The following is a 22,667-nucleotide window of genomic DNA, read 5'->3' on the forward strand; positions in this document are numbered from 1 at the left end:
CTGTCTTTCGTGTGTGCCTGTGTAATATCCCTGTCTCTTTGCCAGTTCTTTCTTGTAAAAGAGACTCTTGCTTCCATGCTTTTACTGGTTAAATAAAGTTTATAGTAATAATAACACCCAGTCACCCTGACCCAAACTAACCCACACATCTACTCAATGCACACCTTTAGATGAAAGACCACTTTGTTAGCCCCCAACATCTAAACTAAACTTCCTTTTTTAAAGTTAATTTAAAGTTTTTATCTGTCAGTTATTTAGGTTAATTTGTGTTTGTTTCCTTATATGTTATTGCCCTCAAATGGAAACCTTTAAGAACATGAAAGGTTTTTCAAATTGCTTTCAAGATCTTTCATTGCATTTTTTATGTTTTAATGCAAAATATGGGTAATAAACAGGGCTGCACACAACTTTTTTGGTCTAGTACTCAGAGGAGCACCTGGAGGACTTACTTGGTGCTCCTAAAATGCGGCAACTCGTCTCGCCGGATGGATAAAAGAGGGATGCATGAATAACTTATAGCAAAACGATATTTATTGGATAAGTGGGGACTGGGGAGTCAATGGAGAGTATTGCAACTGAACTCTAGATTCATCCCATTATTTAAAAAAATCTAGAGTTGCAAACTGCAGCTATAGGTCCATGTGTATTCCAGCCCTATATGCATAGTCTAATACAAACTTCTTAATACTTCCTAAGGATAATATGAGCATCAAAGCAATATTTAGATATATATATATATATATATATATATTTTTTTTTTTAAATATCTACTAGCTCACAACGTGTTGCGGAGGCGACACGTTGTGAGCTTGCAGATCGGCTATTTGTTTAACATACGACACGTCGTACGGCGAAGCATACGTCAGGCTTCCCTTTTGTTTTGAGGCGATGTACACAGTCAACACAGTCAGACAGTCAGACACACATGGCTCCTCGGTGCAAAATAAACAGTGTACACTACCTGACTTTACGATAATAAGGGACAGTATGTCGGGACACGCTGTTGTCATGTTGATAAGCTTCATATTGTGCAGCAGCAGTGCCAGTCCGTGAGAGACGGCATCGCACACGAGCAAGTTGAATCGCACACGAGCAACTTGCTCCAGCACCCGGAAAACAAGCAGTGAGCAGCATGGAATTCTCCCTCGTTTGACTAAGGACGCGCTGTGATTAGCCACAATGGCCAGTGCACTTGTGCAAGACGTGCTGGCAGTAGTAGCTACTTTGAGTGGCAGTCAGTGGGAAATGCTCTCGCCACAGAATTTACTAGTATTCTGGCCATGATAATCATTCTGTGCGGCCCCAGCTGTTGGTACGTTCAGCACCCAAACGATCCCATTTCAAGGTTGTTGGCGTCAAACGGATAGCGTTCCTTTAATCTTCATCGACCAATCACGTGACTGGTGTTGTTTTCACAGGAAGTAGCCGCTACCGGATCCTGCCACTCCATTCCCAGATCCCACGAGAGGAGCAGAGGAGAGTGTTTGAACCTGTTCCTGACAACGTCACTAAGGTCAGAGGTCATCACCATGACAACCATGCTTTTTGATGGATTGACAAATCAATGGTCCCAAAGCCTCAATTTATATTCTCATATGCAGTGTTGGACAAAGTACTCAAGCTCAGAGTGTGACTATAAGCAAAGGTTGCTTCGTCAAATTTGTGGTTGAGTTACTTGTACAAATACACTTACACAAATAGCCTAACAAAATTCACTTTATTTTTTATATCAATGCATCACTGTATTCAGGCTACAAAGCTTATGTGTTGCATGTGATTCTGTCCACCGGCATCAATATTTACAAATATATATAGTACATAATTGACTGTATAAATGATTCAGTGTTTACGTTGCAGGTGATTCTGTCCACCAACATCGCAGAGACCAGCATCACCATCAACGATGTTGTCTATGTCATCGACTCCTGCAAGTGAGTCGCACATCGTCACCGCATTGTGTTTGACGTGTACAACTATAGAATACTGGACTACTCGCCCCGGTGCTTGCCCGTTTTTCCTCCCGGAATTTTCCCCAGTGAGGGGGATAACTTTATAATATGCTATTGGCTGTTTGTATTCTTTTTGGAAAAATATAAAAAGATACTGCTGTGGAAAGGCTATATTATTTGACTTATATTGAACCTATAAACAATTTAGTATTATTTAGTATATGTAAGGTTTTGCCCCCTCAAATGGTACCTCGTCAGATAATCCCCACATATCCTACAACAACTTCTGTGAACAGACTTCACTGTAGTAGCTTTTCATAAATTATATTTGTACTTGGGCTGTTCTGCTGTCATGAAAGTTTATAGTTAGAGAAATTCAAAGTCCAGCCCATCTGCTGTCCAGCCTCTCCCACCCCTCACTGGGGAAAATTTTGGGAGGAAAACAGAAACGGGGCGAGCAGTCTTGTTACCCAACTATAGCCGTAATAGAAACGCAACATGCACTACCACAACCCTCCTCAGTACAACACTAATTGTCCAGTGAAGCTCTGTGCTATGAACTACTGTTTGTTAACAAAGTAACAGACTTGTTAACTGACAAGCTTTTACATAACGTCTTAAGAAATGTAAATGTTTTGGCGATGCAAAGAATGATCAAATATAAAATGCATCAAAACGATCAAATGTTGTGCACCTAAATCATCTGCTGTTGCACTAAAAAGTTAGGCGCACCAGTGACAAAGGGTAAAACTATAAAAACACAAATTAAAGATGGAGTCATAAAAAAAATTGGGTTATTATACTCAAAACAAATGTCACTAAACAAGAAGTTATTTAATAGTGGTATGATATGTGTCTGTAACATGTGATGTGTTGTATACTTCTAGGCAGAAAGTGAAGCTTTTCACGTCTCATAACAACATGACAAACTATGCCACCGTGTGGGCGTCTAAGACCAACCTGGAGCAGAGGAAAGGTCGTGCGGGGAGGACGAGCGCTGGCTTCTGTTTCCACCTCTGCAGCCGTGCTCGCTTCGAAAGGTACCGCCTGGTTCATGTCTGTAGTACCTTCCATAATCTGAAACTTTCCAGAACTTTGTTTATGTGCTGAAAGTGTGAGAGCCGTTTCATTGTTACTAACCCTGATCATGTAAGGCACCAACCTGTTAACCCTGATCATGTAAGGCACCAACCTGTTCCTCTGGAGCAGTTAGGGGTTTAGTGTCTTGCTCAAGGACGCTTTACGCTAACCCAGGGGCGATTCCTGCTCTACCACCCGAGGCTCTGCCTCGACACTGGCAGCTACAAAACTACAGGCTACGATTAACTTTCAATGGAAGCGAGTGACATGAAGACAAACTGACACCCAACACTTCCAATGTCTCTCATATTATTGTCGTGTTCTTTTCAAACCAAGCCTTATATTTGCATTCATATATATTTTTCTCACTCGTCGCTCACACACATGCTTGATGTCAACAGGTGTGTTGAGCAACACTAAAACAGCAACACTCTGCGACAGTGTAGCTGAACACACTTGTACTATTAGACTCATAATTGAGTCTAGTGGTACAAGCGTGTGTCTATAGACTATAGATAGTGTCTATCCCTTCTGCACAGTCTGCTAGTTGTTTATGAGAGATGTGATGACATCACCCTTTCGTCTGTCTGTCTGTCTGTCCAGACTGGAGACCCACATGACTCCAGAGATCTTCAGGACTCCTCTCCACGAGGTGGCACTAAGCATCAAACTGCTGAGACTAGGAGCCATCGGTCACTTCCTGTCCAAGGCCATTGAACCTCCACCGCTGGATGCTGTGATAGAGGCTGAACACACACTGAGAGGTACACTAATCTACACACACACACACACACACACACACTGAGAGGTACACTCATCTACACACACACACACACACACACACACACACACACACACACACACACTGAGAGGTACACTCATCTACACACACACACACACACACACACACACACACACACACACACACACACACTGCACAATAACAGTTTTCGCCCCATACCCTGTAGAGCCAATGTCAATATTTAGGACATGGTGGATGTGATATATTTTACACAAGTCATGATGATAATAGAATGTTTATGTTCACAGAGTTGGACGCTCTGGACTCCAACGATGAGTTAACTCCTCTGGGAAGGATTCTGGCTCGCCTCCCCATCGAACCTCGTCTGGGAAAGATGATGATCATGGGATGCATCTTCAAGTCAGTACCAATGCTTCACTTCACTTCACTGATTAACTATATTCAATGAGTTTTCACTTATTTCGTGGTGTGTGTGTGTGTGTGTGTGTGTGTGTGTGTGTGTGTGTGTGTGTGTGTGTGTGTGTGTGTGTGAGAGACGTGCTGTGCACCATCTCTGTGGTTTATTCTATAATTGTATTATATGTGATGTGTGGGTGTATTGTGTCTGTGTGTAGTGTGGGTGATGCACTGTGCACCATCGCGTCGGCTACCTGCTTTCCGGAGCCGTTCATCAATGAAGGCAGACGTCTGGGCTTTGTTCATCGTAACTTCGCTGGGAATCGTTTCTCCGACCACGTCGCTCTGCTGTCCGTCTTCCAGGCCTGGGACGATGTCAGGTCAGCATTTTCTTAAGTCTCATTTCAGTTATTTTACTAAACCCACTACTTTAACAACTTAATGGTTTAACCCATTCTGACCTGAGCTCAGATTCTAACGCACAGAAGAATGGTGGTTCTTTAACGCATTTTGACCTGAGATCTGATTCTAAAAATGTCTTCTAAATCCTGACAGTTTTCAAAAATAGCAGACCTACAACGAGTGGCGCGCTACGTAGGATGTTACATAGGATGTTAATGGTAGGGTCACAAGAAAGTAAGAAACCCCTTTAAAACAAATTGGCCAATACTGACAGCCGGTCAGCAAGTGAATTCATGAATGTATGTATATAGACAATATTTTAGGCCAATAAAAAAGACTATATACCAAATTTCCCACTTTAAACAAAAGAAGCCTGTTGGCTGCCGGACTATACTGGGAGCTGACCCGTACAACCACAGTCTGCTACTGAAGAGTCTACCAGCTCGCTTCAGCCTAATGCGGCTAGTCTGGTGTCACAGGGGCAGGGGGGATAAGACACTGGAGCAGCTCGGACAATGTATTGTTTTTATTCAGTACAAGAAATGACTGACGTTTTGATCTTGCAATCTTCCTCAGAGATGACTCTGAACGTCAGTCATTTCTTGTACTAGCACCTGAATAAAAAAGGCTTAAACTGTCTGACCTTCCCTCCTGCCCACTGTCCTCCAGTGTCTATCCCTTCTGCACAGTCTGCTACTGTTGTACTGTGAGATGTTCAGGGTTGAACATGTTATTGGTTATGTTATGGTTAATATTTGTTAATATGTTATGATTAATTATTGTTAATATGTTTCGGTTATTTCAGGGTTAACGGTGAAGACGCTGAAAACAGATTCTGTGAGCAGAAGCGTCTCAACATGTCGACCTTGAGGATGACCTGGGAGGCCAAAGTTCAATTGAAGGACATCCTGATCAACGCTGGCTTCCCTGAAGGTTCATGAACCTTCTGTTATCTTCTGTCTTCAGTTTAGGGCTGATTAATTCTGTCTTCAGTTTAGGACTGATTCATTCTGTCTTCAGTTTAGGACTGATTCATTCTGTCTTCAGTTTAGGACTGATTCATTCTGTCTTCAGTTTAGGACTGATTCATTCTGTCTTCAGTTTAGGACTGATTAATTCTGTCTTCAGTTTTGGACTGATTCATTCTGTCTTCAGTTTAGGACTGATTCATTCTGTCTTCAGTTTAGGACTGATTCATTCTGTCTTCAGTTTAGGACTGATTCATTCTCTCTTCAGTTTAGGGCTGATTAATTGTGGTTGGTGGCGGTGTGTTGCTCACTGAAAATAGCAGATCGGAGGTGCCGATGGCCTAGCGGTTAAGGCGGAACCACATACAGGCTCTAATGCAGCCTGATCTACACACTCACAACGAGTCGCACTGACACATCGTGAACTTGTAGATCTGCTATTTTCAGTGTGCGACGGTGTCATGCAACCAAGCGTAAATCACCCTAAAGAAATACTTGCATCTGTCTTTTGTTTTCAATGCCATGAAATGCATCTCTCTCTCTCTCTCTCTCTCTCTCTCTCTCTCGTTCTCTCGTCCGTTTGTCTATCTGTCTCTCTCTCAGAGTGTCTGTTGTCTCAGATGTTCTGCAACGTGGGACCAGACAACAACCTGGATGTGGTGGTGTCTCTGCTGGCGTTTGGTTCCTATCCCAACGTTTGTTACCACAAAGAGAAGAGGAAGATTCTCACCACAGAGGGACGCAACGCTTTGATCCACAAATCCTCTGTCAACTGTCCCTTCAGCTCCCATGACATCAAATACCCCAGTCCTTACTTTGTCTTCAGTGAGAAGGTATGGAGGCATGGACGTGTGATTGTGTGGAGGAAGGGAGGGGTGGATGGATATTATATTACTGTATGTGATTCCAGAAATATGTACTCCCTGTATTGTATTGTATATAACTCCAACTTCTACCTGCCTCTGAGAACTTTCAAATGGACATTATTCTATGATGAGCTGACACCAAGTCACAATTTAGAATGCCACCAAGATGAATCCCTCCACTAAATGACATTGAGGTCTATAGCGGACTGTGTTTGGAATATCTACTCTACTCCGTTTTTATTTTCTATACACAAACTGTGTGAGCCGTGCACACAATCAAACCATACAGCATACGAATATAAAACGTGAGCTTTGGCTTTAGATCGTCATGCACTCATACAGTAGGAGCTGCCTGTAAACAACAGCATTTCTAAAATTGTACAGTGTGTATAGTATGCCTAGCTTCAAGGAATGACTCTGATTGTGTTCATGTTTAAATCTGACCTCAGATCAGAACCAGGGCCATCTCAGCTAAAGGAATGACGTTGGTCAGTCCTCTACAGCTGCTGCTGTTCGCCTCCAAGAAGATCATGTCCGACGGAGACGTGGTGGAACTGGATGACTGGTGAGATGACTGTACTTGCACTACACTGACGCAGTGTGTGACCTATAGTTCTAGTGAGCTGGATGACTGGTGAGATGACTAAAGGCCCATTCATACTGTGATGAGTTTCAGTGTATGAATATGAATAGGCCTTAAGGGTGCAACAGTTAAACTGTAAAATAGATTTAATTGATTTAATGATGAATTTCAGGTTATTTTGCCTTAAAAATATAATATGTGAGAATTGCAAATCTACAAACTCAGAACGTGCAACGACACGATAAGGGACTTAATCACTTGTATACTGTAAACCTGACCTGAGTTGGCTCTGTACCTCTTCCCTCCTACACCAACAGTAATAGCGTGTTGTGTTGACACATTGTGACCTTGTAGATCGGCTATTTATATATGTATGTTCCCCACAGACTAGAGATGCTAGGTGAAGAATAATTATTCATTATACTATATTGTTATTATGGTTGCTTATATCTAACCTTTATATTTTACTATCACCTTTTGTACTTACCGGTATATAATTCATTATAGCCTATTTGGAACCTTGTAAGAGCATAGATGTCTCCACTAGGCCTGGTAGCTATTGTTTATGCAGCCTCTCTTGTTATGGCTCTTTGAAGCATCTACACTTCTACAGTATAACTATGGTCTGAGCCCTGTGCTGTGTCCTGAGTGTTATGTACTTCTAACCATGATATCATGTACATTAAAGCATAACTATCACCACCTACGTAGATTATTGTCTCCGACATCAATTGCTGATTGATCAGAATTCCACTACTATACCCATTTTGGGCGGGAACCCCTTTTGGTGTTAGCATTATGTTGTGCTTCAGCTATTGAAAAATAGCAGATCTACAAGCTCATAGCACGCCACCGAGTGGCTTGTAGGTCAGATTTTCTTTTGTAGGTCAGATTTTTGAAAAATCAAAAAACCACTGACATAGAAACATAGCCTTTTCAGAAAACTGTCAGGATGTAGAAAACATTTTTAGAATCTGATCTCGGGTCAAAATGGGTTTTCTTCTTCTTTTTTCCCCCCAGGATCAAGTTGCGGCTCCCCCATGAGATGGCGGCTGGTATTGCAGCTCTGCGTGCGGCCATGGAGGCCCTGGTGGTGGAAGTGACCAAAGACCCAGAATACATCAGACAGCTAGACCCCACCAACCAGCGTCTGCTCAACACCATCAGACAGATCTCCAAGCCCTCTGCTGCTGGACTCAACCTTATGGCCAGCAACGCACGGTACGTACCAAAAATAAAACCCCACTATACCATTTATATAGCCCAAAATAAAACAAAGGTTACGTATGTAACTACAGTTCTATGAATCCTGAATGACCGCCAGAGCACTCTGTAGGGACTGAACCCCTGGTGACCTCCGGAAGATAATGGTCTCTTCTGGGTCATCACGGGGTCAAAGTTCACATTGTTGGTATAAAATACTCGACTGCGCATGCGCAAAGGGACATAGTCAGTGCTTAAAGCACCACCCTCTGGCGGTCAGCAGGGATGAAATAGAACCCTACTGTACCATTTATAGAAACCTATAGTGCTGTTTGTTCATAAAAGGTGACTAGTGTGAACACACCCTTAACTGACTGGTCCTCTCCACAGGTTTGGTGATGGACCCCGCCCTCCCAAGATGGGTCGCTTTGATGACGGAGGCAGAGGAGGAGGAGGAGGGTACAGAGGGGGTGGAGGTGGGTACAGGGGCGGAGGAGGATACAGAGGAGGAGGGTACGGAGGGGGAGGTGGCACGGGCTACAGGGGAGGCGGAGGTGGCTATAGGGGTGGAGGAGGGGGCTATGGAAGCGGAGGTGGGTACAGGGGAGGTGGAGGAGGAGGGTACAGGGGAGGAGGAGGAGGAGGAGGAGGAGGGGGATACAGAGGAGGTGGAGGAGGATACAGGGGGGGCTATTAGACTAGGCCGAGTTGTGATCTCTAAAGAGGAATTTCACTTTTTAAATCATGCTGTGTAACACGTTGCAGATGTAGTCATCTGTTTATAGCTTATTTTTGTTTGACCGCCCCGTTTAGATAAAAATTGAAGAATAAATACATTTCTGGTTCCAAAGCATCACTTATGAGTGCCTGTCTTTTTGGTTAGTTTAGTAATGTAGGCACCACTCAACGGCAGATATTAAGAGAACTAACTGGTCATACAATACATTTATGCTAAATGGTTATTCTGGAAAAAATGGTGTAAAAAACATTTTTTTTGGAAGGTTACACAGTATGATTTTAAAACACGTGTGGTACATCTACTCTACTTTAAATAACTGACGGGGTGTGCACACAAGCCTGAGTAGATGTTAAAATGACCCCAAAAGTGTTTTGAAGTGAAATTCTCCTTTGAGGTGAACTCCATCAGATACTGCAGCTGTAATCATTGTTTAAATTTTAACTTTATTAGTAGAGAAACACGCCACATGACCTTCCTGGATGTGATATAACAGAGGGGAGGTGTTACAGGTCGTGCTGAATAAGGTATTAGCAGAGCTAGACCGATGTATCGGATTATTTAACTTTTTGAACGACATCGGTACCTGTGTTTTGCAACCGATTCTGGGCATGTCATTCACGGTGAAATGCTCAAGTTTTTCAGATCTTTAATAACAATAGCAGATCTACAAGTTTAGTGTCGTGCTGTAGACTTGTAGATCAGCTATTTTTGTACTTTTTGAATAGGTCTTAAGTCGTTAAATAAAATGGAGAATATCTGGTAAGACATGGATAATCAGTGGTTTCGGAATGTCAAAAATTGGGATCGGCTTCAGATTCAACATTCTATCATCAGTCAAGCTCTGGGTATTCGTGGTATTAGTTATAGATATTTTTTTGTTGTTGTACTAGTTCTAGTTCTCTGTAAAGGACAGAGCAGTCATAGTTTAACTGTACAACCCAATATGTTGACACAAGGTGTAATATCTCCTCTTGCGCAAACGTGCTTGGCTCAGCAGTTGGCATTTTGGAAGACACAGGTTCGAATCCTGCGTAGGACATAAGTTTAACAGATCGCAGCATTTACTGATTTCACAGCACTCTGGCGCCAAAACCTGGAGCGGTGTAAAACGGAGCGGATTCTAAGACATTACGAATTTACGAATGCACATGTCTAGATGATGTAATCTGACAAATCATAATTGATCGTTTGAGACCAAGTTGGAAAGAAAACCTGATTATGTGTTTCAAAATGTTGTTTCCCCCCTCAAATTCAGTTTCATCTTCTAACTGATCTGAGTAAAGCAGGAAAATATGGTTGTTTTTGGTCATAATAAAGAATCTTTTATACACCTATGCGTTTTCTAACGTTTTTCATCCTATATCTTACTTTTTTCTCGTCTACAATTATTTAACAGCTTTAGTTACTATTCGTTATTTTGCAGAATTAGATAATTACACATTAAATTTGTACTTTTACTTTGGTACTTTACATTTATTTTATGCCAATCACTTTTACTCAAGTAACATTTTGAAAACTGTTTTACTTATAACTGGGTATTTCCACTTTGCAGTATAAGTAAAAGTGTATATATTAAAGAAAAAGTCAGGTACTGCATAGCTTCTCTTTTCCCTGCTCACCTTTTTAATGACTGAATTAAGTCTTCTATAATGATTACATTAAAACAACAATAAGTACAACTACAACGCAAATGTTATTCCTCTTGACATTATTCCTGCAGTGCATATTAATGAAAAGTTGAGGTTGCCTTTAAACAAGTTATTAAAGAAAAACTATAGGCCTATAGACTAGATTTCAACAATCTCAGACTAATTTGTTTAATTTCTATTCTGGGGATTATTTTCCAAAATAGCAAATCTACAAGATGTGTTTCGGTGGTTCTTCCAACTTCCGGTCCAAGACATTGTCACTCTTCGCAATGAAGTGAAGTGAACGGAGTTGTAACTCTGTTTTACTCTATGGCTCTGGCCAGTGCCCACCAGCAGCAGCATCATTGCATTGATTGGATTATGATAGTTATAATTTTTTAAGGTGCAATCAGCTCGATCCTCGATCGTCACTAAAAACAACAAAACCACTAAATAATAACCTCGCCTCACCAGGCTTTCCACCACCTCGGAGGAAACTAAATGCTCATGTCTGTTTCCCTTTTAGAGACCCTTGCAACTCCCGCCGTCCGTTTATTTAGCCGCTAATACATTGTTGGTTATAAATAAGTGTGATTAGCCTAGCTAGCCATTAGCTTTTAGCGACTGCTTGTGGATGAGTGAACCCAAACTCCGTGCAGACTTGGAAAAACAACTGCGGCGCTAACTACAGACAAGGTGGGAGAATGAATGAGAACGAAGAGCCACACATTATGTTTGTTTCTCCGTCCATAGAAATCTGTCTGTCACTTCTGTTGCACGCTAATATTCTGCGTCTAATTGTTTATTATTGCACCGGGGGCGAACACTTTATATTTGAAATCTGAACCTTTATGTACACGATAACTTTGTAAATGTAGCAAAGTGGTTCAACACGGGGAAGGCGAGCATCATGTGAACCATGGCTAATAGTAACATGAACAGCTTTGCTGGGTCTGCACTCTGCTGTAGTCTTTCTTGGAACATTTGCATATGATCCGAAAGTAAAAGTCAGACTCGATCAAATACATCTAGTCTTGGTCCAAGGCTAGGTCTGCTGCTTGCCTTGCCAAGTTGCCATGCTTTTTGTTTGTTTTGTTGTTTTTAGCACACACAAAAAATCTAACCCCTCGAGTCGTTCATGCTCAAGATAACTTGACTAACAGCACCCTCTAGCGGCGTAGGGCATTCAGCAGCTGCAGTCTCCTCGATTGGTTTTCACTAACATTGCTGTGTTGTGGTATTGGGTATACAAGAACAAAAGACATAATCATGTGTATAAAGACAGTGTCCTGGCGAGCTCCATATTTCCTTCACGTGCAAATAGTGTCTTAAAATGTGATTGTGTCGATATGATACTGTCATACTCTCTCCATGATTATTCTACCGGTATTCATTAAATGAAACATGATGCCACTGTCCATGTATTCCTTCCCCTCCTGTTGTATAGGCTGAGGAACATGGATAAAATAGTGTTCAAGGAGGAGACTCATCCCAACAACGTCTTAGAGGGCCTAAACAAGCTTCGGCTCAACAATTCATTCTGTGATGTGATTATCTGCTGTGGCGGAAAGGAGTTCCCCTGCCATCGGAACGTGCTTGCCTCCTTCAGTCCTTATTTTGAGGTAAATACAAATTCTCAACTTTAACACTTAAAGGGCCACTTCACCCCTTTTGCAACCAGAGCTTATCTTAATTATGTTCAGGACACAAACACTTTGCTGGTGTTTTTATGTGTGTAATATGTTTTTTTTTAAATATTTTAGTCATGACGCCATGTTCATGACAAAAAAAAACAGTCATGAAAATGTCGTCTCACTTCCTTCCTGGACTACAAAGTCACACCTACATGCAGCCTCCCAGCGTCTCTACAAGGAGGGGAAGTGCACTAAAGCATTATGGGCATTGTAGGAATTCAGCAAACCAGTCAAACCCTAGTCAAACACACAGACTTTATTATTTGTCTAGCCATATAGGGCCATCTATTACAAATACTATTAACATTGACTGACTGCAGTTTCTTCCAGTGTTAGAAATGTCCCTTTAAGATCTATATATTATCAAAAAGGGAACATGTTACATTCTTGTGATTTAAAAAATAAAAAAATAAAAAAAATGCAATGGGTTTCCTGTGCAACAAATATGCTATATCCAGTCAATTAAGCCAACCATTGACCTTTTCAACCTGCTTAGGCAATGTTCACAGGTGGAATGGTAGAGTCCAGAGAGCACAGGGTTACCATCAATGAAGTCGAGCCTGAAGAGTTTGGCATGCTGGTGAACTTTGCCTACACTTCTACGGTGGAAATCTCCTCAGCAAATGTGCAGGTATTTATCATTATAAACCTTATTCATTGTCTCCGTTTTTGACCCACCTCTGTGCAAAAATAAACACAATTTATTTGATCTAGGCCCTGATAGCAGCAGCAAATCTGCTCAATGTTACCGCTGTGAAAGATGCCTGCAGTAGTTTCCTGGAGCTTCGCATCATGGATGAACAGAACTGTGTAGGAATTCACCTCTTTGCTGAGAGACACTCCTGTAAGACTCTGGAGCAACGCAGCCTGGATTTCATCCTCGATCACTTCAGTGACATTTGTCAGCAGGTCAGTGATTACAATCCTTACGTTTTAATGTGACTGTTGTGAGAGTTAATCAAACTATTTAATTCCATATATTAATACAGATTGATTTTACTACATATAAAATCGAAATATGAAATTATCACATAATCAAGGTCACATTGTTGCAAGGTGAGCATTGTGGAAATGTTTGGTAACCCCTGAGCAAATCTACTGCATTTTTTCCTGCCACTAGGAAGAGTTCCTGTCAGTCTCTGTGGATAAACTGACTGAGATTCTGGCCAGTGACAACCTCAATGCACCCAAGGAGGAGATTGTATTTGAGGCTGCCATGCTGTGGTTAAACAAGTGTCCTACGCGTAGGCAGAGCCTGGAAAAGGTTAGTCCCTTCTCTGTGCTTCACCTGAAGGTTAAGAAGTGAAAGCAATGTGAAGCTGGTTAACACAAGCTTAACAGGATGCATTTCAGTTAATTGTTGATGGTTGTTCATAATGAAACCATTAGTGTTAAAAAAAAAAGTTCATTAAATCTGAAGGTACAGGATAGAAATGTTTGAATTGTCTTGCAGCAGCTGTAGAAATGTGTCTGCAATATATAATGCTGTTAATGTTTACGCAACATCTAGTTGTAGTAAATAATTAGTGTTATATTTGCTCTTTCAGGTTTTTGAGCTCATCCGTCTTCCTCTCATCAGTCCCTCCTACCTTCATGATGTGATTGAGTCTGTGGATGTGGTGAAGGAATCCCAGGGATGTCAGAAGCTCATCTCTGACGCCCAGCATCAAACGGCTTGCCCACGTTCATCCACTGGTACCCTGCCTGCCTCACACAATAGACAATACACAATGCATGCATATTGCAACTGATGGTGGAAAAAAATATAGTAGTTTTTCTAGTTGGGATTGCAGTGACAAATGCCTCTAATTTACACAAATACATGGTAAATGTTGCATTCATATAGCGCCTTCATCCAAGGTGCTTTACATAGATTGTGCATTACATTCACCATTCATACACCGATGGTGGCGGAAACTATGCAAGGCACCAACCTGCTCATCAGGAACAATTAGGGGTTCAGTCTTGCTCAAGGACACTAACTCTGGGGGAGCCCGGGTTCGAACTGGGAACCTTGCGGTTCCCATCCAGCCACTCTACCCTTGATCCACATGGCGATAAATATTTATCAGTGTGGCATTGTTCAAAAGGCTTAGTTTGCTATTTGGGCTGCATAATCATTATTGCATATTTTATTCATTAATTTACTGCATCCTTCTGTCATCATATGATTTGACAATTCAGGCTTTGATTTAGATATATATTTTTTAACTAGGACCACTTCACCACTTATCTTCATATAATTGGTCCTCACTAATGTTCATGATAAAATACCACATTTCTTCTACTCAGACTGTGTGTCATAGGAGGGCTGTGGGCAGTTCAGAAACTCGTCCACCAGTGATATCATCGTTAGGCAGATTATTTTTAAACAAGATTTTTTTTTATTAATATTTAGTATTTAGTATATATTATAGTGAGAACGATGGCTTCCATTATCACATCGCATTCAGGAATAGACGGCTGCAGTTTCTATTGGCTTGGATTCCCTTGGTGTCACTGGTGGACGGGTTTCTGAATTGCCCACAGCCCACCTATGAGATACAGACTAAGTAGAAAGAAATGGTGGCATTTTATCAGTGAGGACCAATTATATGAAAGTAGGTTTAAATGTGGTGAAGTGGTCCTTTAACTTAACTAATTACAATGTAGTAATCAAAGTAATGTATACCAGTTTAATTCTCAATTCATTCATTGACAGATAATTTGTGCCATTCTAACATTTCACCTGTTCACACGTTAATTCGCTGTGACTCATGCACATACCTGATGTTCTCCCCCCTCTGTCTGTATGTGAAGTGATACTGACTGTGGGAGGACGGAATGACTATGGCTTTGATATTGACGACGTCGAGTGCTATGATCCCGTTACCAAACGATGGAAGACCCTGCAATGTCTGCCAGAAGATGTCATTTCTCTTGGTCTGGTTGTGTTGGGTAAGCATACCACCAGAGTTAATTTCAAGTAGTCAGGCGATAAAAATCAGTTTTGACAAGTATATATGTCACACTCGCAACATACCTTGTTTCCATTTAGGCCCTGCACTGTATACGGCTGGAGGCACATCCTATAAGGCCTGTAACAACCTCTGGCGCTATGACCCTTCCAGTAACTCATGGGCGCAGATGGCATCCATGCACATGGGACGTAATGGCTTGGGTAATATTGTCAAATCATGCATTCAATTTTGTTTTGGTGTAAAGTTGTTGCCTTCTGCATGTAACCAATCACTTCTAACGATCAAGGTTTGTTTCCTTGTACAACCCCCATGGTCCAAATAGGCTTGGTGGCACTGGGTGGATATGTTTATGCAGTGGGTGGCTTTCTGCAGAAGAAACTTGTGACCTCGGTTGAGAGATACGACCCCTACACCAACACCTGGCAGCTCACAGAGTGTATCGGCATGCCAGAATATCGCAGCAGAGCGTCTGTGGTCGCTCTTGATGGACTGATCTACGTTATTGGTATGGAACAGGTTTATGTGTCTGCAGGTTCAGCCTGCTGGGTTTTGGGGCTTTGGGGGTACTCTTAATGGTAAAGCATGAAGGTTAAGCCAAATGTCCAAAGTCTTTATATTATTGTCTCCGCCAGGCTGGATGGCTGAAGGCCGGAGACAGTTTTTTGCCCATGTCCGTCCATGCGTGCGTTCGTGTCTGTGAACAGAAATGTCCTGCATCATTTGGCCGATCGACATGAAACTTTACACACAGTCCCTGGGGGCCAAAGAAGAACCTCTGCCCCAAACCTTTCACATCGGCCTGCTATGGCACCAGCAGAGGCCACTTTGTTTTCCAAAACATTTTTGTCCAAATCTCCTCACCCAAATTGGTACACCTTATCTCTGTAGTCATGTGATAAATATGTATCTGTCTGATTCTGACTACGATTGGCTTTCAAAGTTCACGGGAATCTGTTCTCCCACACTGCCAGTAATGGGAATAACCTCCACCCAAATCATATTCCGTTCTGGCTATGATTGACTTCCAAAGTTTCTGTAGGCAACCCGGCCTGGCGGAGACCTGTGCTCCGAATACCACCTCGTTTGGTTACATATTTTACGATACTCGCGTTGACAATGAATAATGTTTTGTCATGTGTCTCCCTGGGGCCTAGGTGACACTGGCGACATGCACCACTACAACCCTGAAACATCTGTATGGACAGAAGTTTCTTCTATGCAGGAGGTTTGTCGTGGGCCAGCTGTCTGCACACTCAAAGGAAAGATCTACATTATAGGTATCATACCTGTCCTTAATGGCTCTCAGTTTCATAATAAATTGATTTAAACTTCCCTGTAGTTTTGGAACATAAAACATAAGAACGTATTTTTAGCCCACTAACTATAGCTATCCTCTTAATAGGTGGTCGGTCCTCAGACTATCATGAACGCCTGGATAAGGTTGAGTGTTACAACCCCCAAACAAAGCAGTGGACCATGTGTGCCCGGATGAAAAGGCCACACCACATGCCTTCCGTAGCTGTGGTTAATGGACAGATCTATGTACTAGGAGGGGAAACCACGTCTGACTAGTAAGAAGCTGTTACTCTATGAAAAAGGTGTCTGCTTTTTCCACACCAGACGTTTGTCTCATGGCTGTTCTCTCTTCTTCTAGTGCTGAACGTACCATCGAGCTGTATTGTGAGCAGACGGACACATGGGAAATTGTAGGGGAGATGCCCTACAATCGCCACCTTGTCAACTGTGTGCCTCTCAGGTTCGGAAAGGATGCACTCGCACAGGCACCTGACAAAACTGGTACACGGTAAAATCCCACAAAATGGCCTACTCACCCCATGGAGTCTTGAATTCATGGATTTTTTTTGTCGCATTCCTAAGCCAATATATTCTCTTTTTTTTACTTTCTTTTTTGTACAATTCCTTGTTTTCACATGTTCTATGTCACTGTTGTTGGCCCTTTATTTTTATTTTTTTGTACATTATACAAAACAAAATTCCCTTCACCTATACCGGGGGGGGGGGGGGGGGGGGGAGAAAATAAATAAACACTTATATTCCTTGTTTATTTGATAGGGAGCCCATTTTGTGTGTGTACTGTACATGTCATTTCATGGTGTGAGCAGGTTCAAAGGTGCTGAATAAAACGGGTACATTTATAATTTGTGGAAGAAATCTGGAAGACCCAACTCCATTTTTCTGTGAGTTAACGTTTTTAATCGAAGTCCATTTTTTTATAACTGGTTCTCATCGTCTAGTAAGAAAACTAAGAATAATGTTGAGTAATCAGCCATGCTATGTGACAGTGGGGGATAAAGTACTCTACTCCAGTACTTCAAGTCACAGTATACTCAAATATTACTCAACTGGTGAACGTTGCTCAGTCAAATTTGTACTTGGCTGAAGTTCTAGAGTAGTCTAGCCTACTTGCTTTTATTTTTTTAAGTTTGCAGTCTTCACACAGACACATACCTCCATGTGGGACACGGGCTGACAGTTAAAACGGGTGCTATGACAACGTATATCATTAGGTTCTCAAGTTGCATTGTTCCCAAGTAGGCCGGTGGCCGACTGCAACGGGAACATACAGGTCTAGTGGGACAGATGGGTGGAACGGGTACAACCGGACAGAGTAGACCAGTAAGACGCGCAAACGCGGGAAGCGAACGCAGCTCGTACATATTTGGGTTTTGGACGTATAGCTGCTTTGGGGACTCCTTATATGGTTATGGCTGAGTCATGGTGACGTAATCACTCAGCTCCATATATGGGCACAAAAGCGGGACAGACAGACAGACAGACACACACACAGACATGATCTGCTAGGTCTCATAGTAAGTGCTCATTGTGTTCGCAATAAAGGGACACAGAGAAACAGATATGCCTACATAAATATCCATATATTGACAAGGGTACACCGCTCATATTTAATATGTCAGATTAGTATTTTATTGTGTGTATGTGTATTCAGACATATTCATTCACGAATCTCAGCCTGTTGCTTTGATTCATTTTAATTGGTGTTGTATTATGCTATACACACCAGGTACAGTACACAGTGTCACTGAATGCTTGTTGACAAGCAGAGATAGATAATTAGATATTTCATGTAATTAATGTGACATAAATAACAACATGACCCTATATATTCTGATTAATAAACAAAACAAAAATATAGCTGCAGGCAGCTATAACACGGGGTCAAGCTCTTATCATACATCATCATATACGTCATCACATTAAGTGCTCAGCCAATCAAATCATCACAAATGTGGTACACACAGTAACCAGAGTCAGACTCCATTCACATGAAGTGAATGTGATTTCATTATAGAAATCTCAATATTTGCCATTGACAATGAAAGGAGAAATTAGGTCAAAATTCCACCAAATGTACGTAAATTAAACATCAAAACATTAAACGCCATTGAAATTGAAGGGAAACTTTACGTCATATTGTATGTAGACAAGCAAATCGGCTAACCAATCACAAGTCGGTGGGATCACTTGGCCAATAAGGGCCATCATTCAAATTGCGGTCATAGCTGCACTGCTGCTATGTGTAGAAAGCCTGCCTGGGAAACGGGTCCCAGGGTCGATTGCTGGGCCCAGCAACGTGTCTAGGTGTCTGTGAGCAAGAAACCTAGCCCCCAATTACTCCCCCCACTGCGGTCAAGTTTGACCACTTCAACAGCAATCAGCTTGGCGAAGCTGAAAAACTGAATCCCCTGTGTCGTGGCATCAAATAGGTCTAATTATTAACTGAGGGTTGAGGGAGGTTGATCCATGCACTCCGGGGACACTTGGTGAAGTCTTCTTGAGAAACTTTGCGGTTAAGGACGGCACGGTAACGTCTTTGAAGATGGTCTGGGTGGTGCTGCCTTCGCCCGGTTTGTTCTGGCTCAAAGTCTCCTTGATCATCTGACGCACATCCCGGCTAGCATCGCCACGCACCGCCAACAGAGCCGCAAAGTGATCCTTCCTGATATCGGGGTATTTGGACACCAGCGATGAGACCTCTAGATACAGCAGAGTCCGGTCGTTCAGCTTGAAGACCTCGGCTACGGCGGCTATGGTGTCACAAAGACCATCTGCTTCTTCCCCTCCGGTGCTGACCTTCTTGAAAAGCAGCTTGAACTGTTCTGCCTCTTTGATCATCTTCTCAGCTCCCTTCCTCCTCTCGTCTGCGTTCTTAAAGCTGATCCTCCTCTTCATAACGGCCTTCAGGTATTCCACCACCACCCTGTGACAGGCTTCACTCGCCATCTCCCGGTTGAAGGGTTCCTTCATTTTGTTGAAGTCGCTAAAATAGTCCTCTACTGTCATACAGATGGTGTCCACAGCAAGGCAGCTCGACAGCCACTTCCTGGTCAACAGCTCATTTAGTGTGGGCTCGAGGTCAAGGAAGACCTCATCTAACAGGTACTGGCATCCCTCCTGGGCAAACTCGTTGAGCGTCTTCTCGTTAGCCGCATCGATGTCGGAGAGACCTGGTGACTGCTTGTGCCTCCTCTTCAGGCTGCTGATGGACTCTCTGAATGTCTGACAGTTGTTGACGATGGCAATCATGTACTGAACGTAGCACTGGGGCTGTTGTCTGTCTCTCAGATGCTGCCCTTTGTAGACGACGACTGCTTCTCTGTACCTGGTGAGGAAACTGCTCAGCTGCCGGAGACAGAGCTTCAAAACCTGCTCCTCAAAAGCCTCATCTATCTGAGCTGCAACCTGCAGGTTCTGTTCAAAGATCTGGAAGATGTTCTGGTAGAGAGTGGTCTGGTAGTGGCCATCTTGGTCAGCCTCAGGCTCTGTTTCCTTCTGCCAGTCCTTCTTGTCATCCTCCAAGGCCTTCTGCAGCCAGCCTGTTATATTAGACGTGACCGTCTGAACATATCGGCCAAGGAGCTGATCCACAATGTCCTGCGGCAACAGGGCCTCCAGTTGGTTGACATCACACTCCGAACGCAGCTCCGGATGTCCCATCATCTGCTCACTCTTATACGTGTGAAGAACCCAGGCGAGCATGGGAACAATTTCATTGGGCTCCAAGTCTTCAGATGCCAGTTCTTGTAGTCGATTTGACACGGCATCGTGGTATAGACGGAAAAACCTTGGGAAGGTGTTGTAGTATGGCGGAAAGCAATGCACCATGAGGTTCTTGACGACGCGTAGGTCATCCAGAACATATATCCTGGTGATCTCCAAGAGCCGAACCAGCCACATCTTATCCATCTCCCGTGTCACCGACTGGGTGCACTCGATGCGGTTGCTGACCGTGCCCTCCAACACTTTAAACATCTTGTCCTTCCATCGTTTCGGTCGCCCGGGTGGGATGAAACCCATCTGCTTCCCATGGTCCAGCATGTGTCTGTCGATTTTCTCCTCACGCTCGATGATCCGCACTGCGGAGACTAGCATGGTGGGGTCACGGCGAACCATTACCAGCGAGCGCTGGAGCACCACCCACAGCTGCTTAGCCAGCTCGTCGGACGTTGACTGTACATCTTTGAAGTGGATGCGGAGGAGCTGCATGTCGCTATCGTCTTTGCTGTCCATGCGGTGCTGCTCGTACATCAGGTCATCGCGGGAACTCTCCATCTCCATCAGATTGCGGTGGGCCAGCAGCAGCTGAGCCTGCTCTATCAGCTGTTTGGTCTCCTGCGCAATCTCCGGTACCGAGAAGATGTTTCTGAGGTTTTCCACAACGGACGCTAGCTGGCTGTGCTGCACCACCGCGGCCTTCACGTCTTTCAGGTTTCCTATGGTGTCCATGCTCCGCCTCCAGTCCCTGCCGACGGCCTCCAGCGACTTCCCGATGTCTTTAACGTCCACCAGGGTGTTGTGCAGACGGGTGAGTCCGGTCCGAACGCCGTCCAGGTGGGACTGGACGGCTACCTCGAGCCTTGCTTCCACAGAAGCCTTCTTGCGGGCCTCTTCTGTGCGGGCCTCCGCTAGCTTGTCCAGCTGCTCCGCCCGTTGGAACATTCCTGCGACGTGCCGCACGGCCCTAGCCGCCGCCTCCCTCTCTGTTTCCTCCATAATGCTTTGTTTGTCGAAGGGCCAAGGACCTCATGGGAACTAAGTTCTCCGACGGTATCGTGTTTTATCCGTTTTTGTTTCAGAAGTATGTACCATGTGTTTTCTATATGAAATAATAATAAATACAATAAAAAAATAAAAAATCTGTATTTAGTACTGGGGCTTCAGTTGTGTCCCCAAAGCTCCTAGTATGTGAACATGGTACATAATGCTTGAGTGATGTCACGCCAGCTGATATAGGCTCAACATGCAAATCCTCCCCACGCAGACATCAGAATTATGACGTATGTCTGTGTCACCTTTATGCCCATAGAAGGAGACGCGTAGAGATGGATGGGGGCAGAGAAAGAGATGGGGGGGGCTACGAAGTTGCTCACCAGGCGCATACACCCTTTTCACAATTCTGCCATGTTATGTTATGTAACTTGTTATGTTATGTAACTTGTTATGTTATGTTATGTTCTTCTCGGCCATCATGGTCGATGCCCGGTTCATGTAGTATAGACGCCCATCTCGTTGTGGATGTTACCCAGCCGTCTCAGTGCCTGCGCCAGGTCTTTCGCTCCTCTGCGGAAATCCGACTTCGCCACAACGTCGCAGGCCGCCTCGTAGCGCTTGCTGCTGGCAAACAGCTGGTGCTCCGAGTCCGTCGTGATGTTGGCCAGCCTGGCCAGGTCCACGGCCGCGCCACCAAAGGCCTGACAGCTGCTGCCGCTCTCGTGGTGGTGCAGGCTGTGCAAGATCAGACGGTCCTCTCTGGGCGTACTCCTCCAGGTGGGCCTCCCTGCCGCTGGCGTTCTATGCCAGCAGCAGCTGGATGTCCCAGCGACAGGCACTGGTAGTGGAACAGCAGCAGCGCCTGCTGGGGATGATGCTGCACGTCGTCATTGCTCGCGGAGCAGAAGGCATCATAGCAATGCAGGGCCAGTTTGACGTAGTGCAGCGCACATCCGTATTTGCGCATGTTGGTGGCCGTGCCGTATAGGACGTAGTACGCCTTGGAGGCCTTCAGGAAGAGCTGGAGCTTCAAGCTGTGCTGCCAGGAGCCAGGGACCAGTGGTCTCCGTGACTCCCTGTGGCAGTCCCCAGGGTGGTCCCGGACCACCCTAGGGACCACCACCGGGACCACCCCGGAGCCAGGGACCACCCGGGGACTCGGAGCACATTGGGGACCACTGCCTCCCTGATGGACCCCACTCGGCGAACCCATCGCCGTTCATACTGTAGGCTAGTAGTAGGAGAGATAACAGGCAAACGTTGATCAAAATAACGAGCAAGACGCGCAAACGCGGGAAGCGAACGCAGCTCGTACATATTTGGGTTTTGGACGTATAGCTCCATATATGGGCACAAAAGGGGCCTTTTGTGCCCATATATGGAGCTGAGTGATTGCTGATGCAACA

At 43.9% G+C, this 22,667-nt stretch overlaps 3 protein-coding genes across 4 annotated transcripts in view; 2 read left to right on the plus strand and 1 right to left on the minus strand.

Annotated features, from left to right (window-relative positions):
* dhx9 (DEAH (Asp-Glu-Ala-His) box helicase 9) overlaps window positions 1-10,283 on the plus strand; it is a 30,767-nt gene extending 20,484 nt beyond the window's left edge. For both annotated transcript variants that reach the window (XM_080777674.1, XM_080777675.1), the window contains 11 exons: window positions 1,419-1,513; window positions 1,858-1,931; window positions 2,837-2,989; window positions 3,633-3,793; window positions 4,080-4,191; window positions 4,407-4,568; window positions 5,396-5,523; window positions 6,162-6,391; window positions 6,874-6,989; window positions 8,028-8,228; window positions 8,601-10,283. In XM_080777674.1, coding sequence (XP_080633800.1) covers window positions 1,419-1,513; window positions 1,858-1,931; window positions 2,837-2,989; window positions 3,633-3,793; window positions 4,080-4,191; window positions 4,407-4,568; window positions 5,396-5,523; window positions 6,162-6,391; window positions 6,874-6,989; window positions 8,028-8,228; window positions 8,601-8,907 — 1,739 coding nt within the window. In that variant the 3' untranslated portion in view covers window positions 8,908-10,283. The remainder of the gene's footprint in view (window positions 1-1,418; window positions 1,514-1,857; window positions 1,932-2,836; window positions 2,990-3,632; window positions 3,794-4,079; window positions 4,192-4,406; window positions 4,569-5,395; window positions 5,524-6,161; window positions 6,392-6,873; window positions 6,990-8,027; window positions 8,229-8,600) is intronic.
* A 605-nt stretch (window positions 10,284-10,888) lies between these two features.
* Window positions 10,889-17,238, plus strand: LOC308325182 (kelch-like protein 24). Its single transcript, XM_080777606.1, has 12 exons — window positions 10,889-11,273; window positions 12,025-12,199; window positions 12,768-12,902; window positions 12,986-13,180; window positions 13,392-13,535; window positions 13,819-13,966; window positions 15,071-15,208; window positions 15,309-15,431; window positions 15,554-15,736; window positions 16,386-16,508; window positions 16,634-16,802; window positions 16,886-17,238. The coding sequence occupies exons 2-12, from the start codon at window positions 12,035-12,037 to the stop codon at window positions 17,037-17,039; spliced, it is 1,677 nt and encodes a 558-aa protein (XP_080633732.1). The 5' UTR covers window positions 10,889-11,273; window positions 12,025-12,034; the 3' UTR covers window positions 17,040-17,238.
* Window positions 17,239-18,969: 1,731 nt separating this feature from the next.
* Window positions 18,970-21,264, minus strand: LOC308326093 (exocyst complex component 3-like; the record flags this gene model as incomplete). Its single annotated transcript, XM_080778903.1, has 1 exon — window positions 18,970-21,264. The coding sequence occupies one exon, from the start codon at window positions 21,262-21,264 to the stop codon at window positions 18,970-18,972; it is 2,295 nt and encodes a 764-aa protein (XP_080635029.1).
* Between the last annotated feature and the right edge of the window lie 1,403 nt (window positions 21,265-22,667).

Source organism: Protomyctophum bolini, assembly GCF_963924005.1.
Source record: "Protomyctophum bolini genome assembly, chromosome: 12".
NCBI classification, from domain to species: domain Eukaryota; kingdom Metazoa; phylum Chordata; class Actinopteri; order Myctophiformes; family Myctophidae; genus Protomyctophum; species Protomyctophum bolini.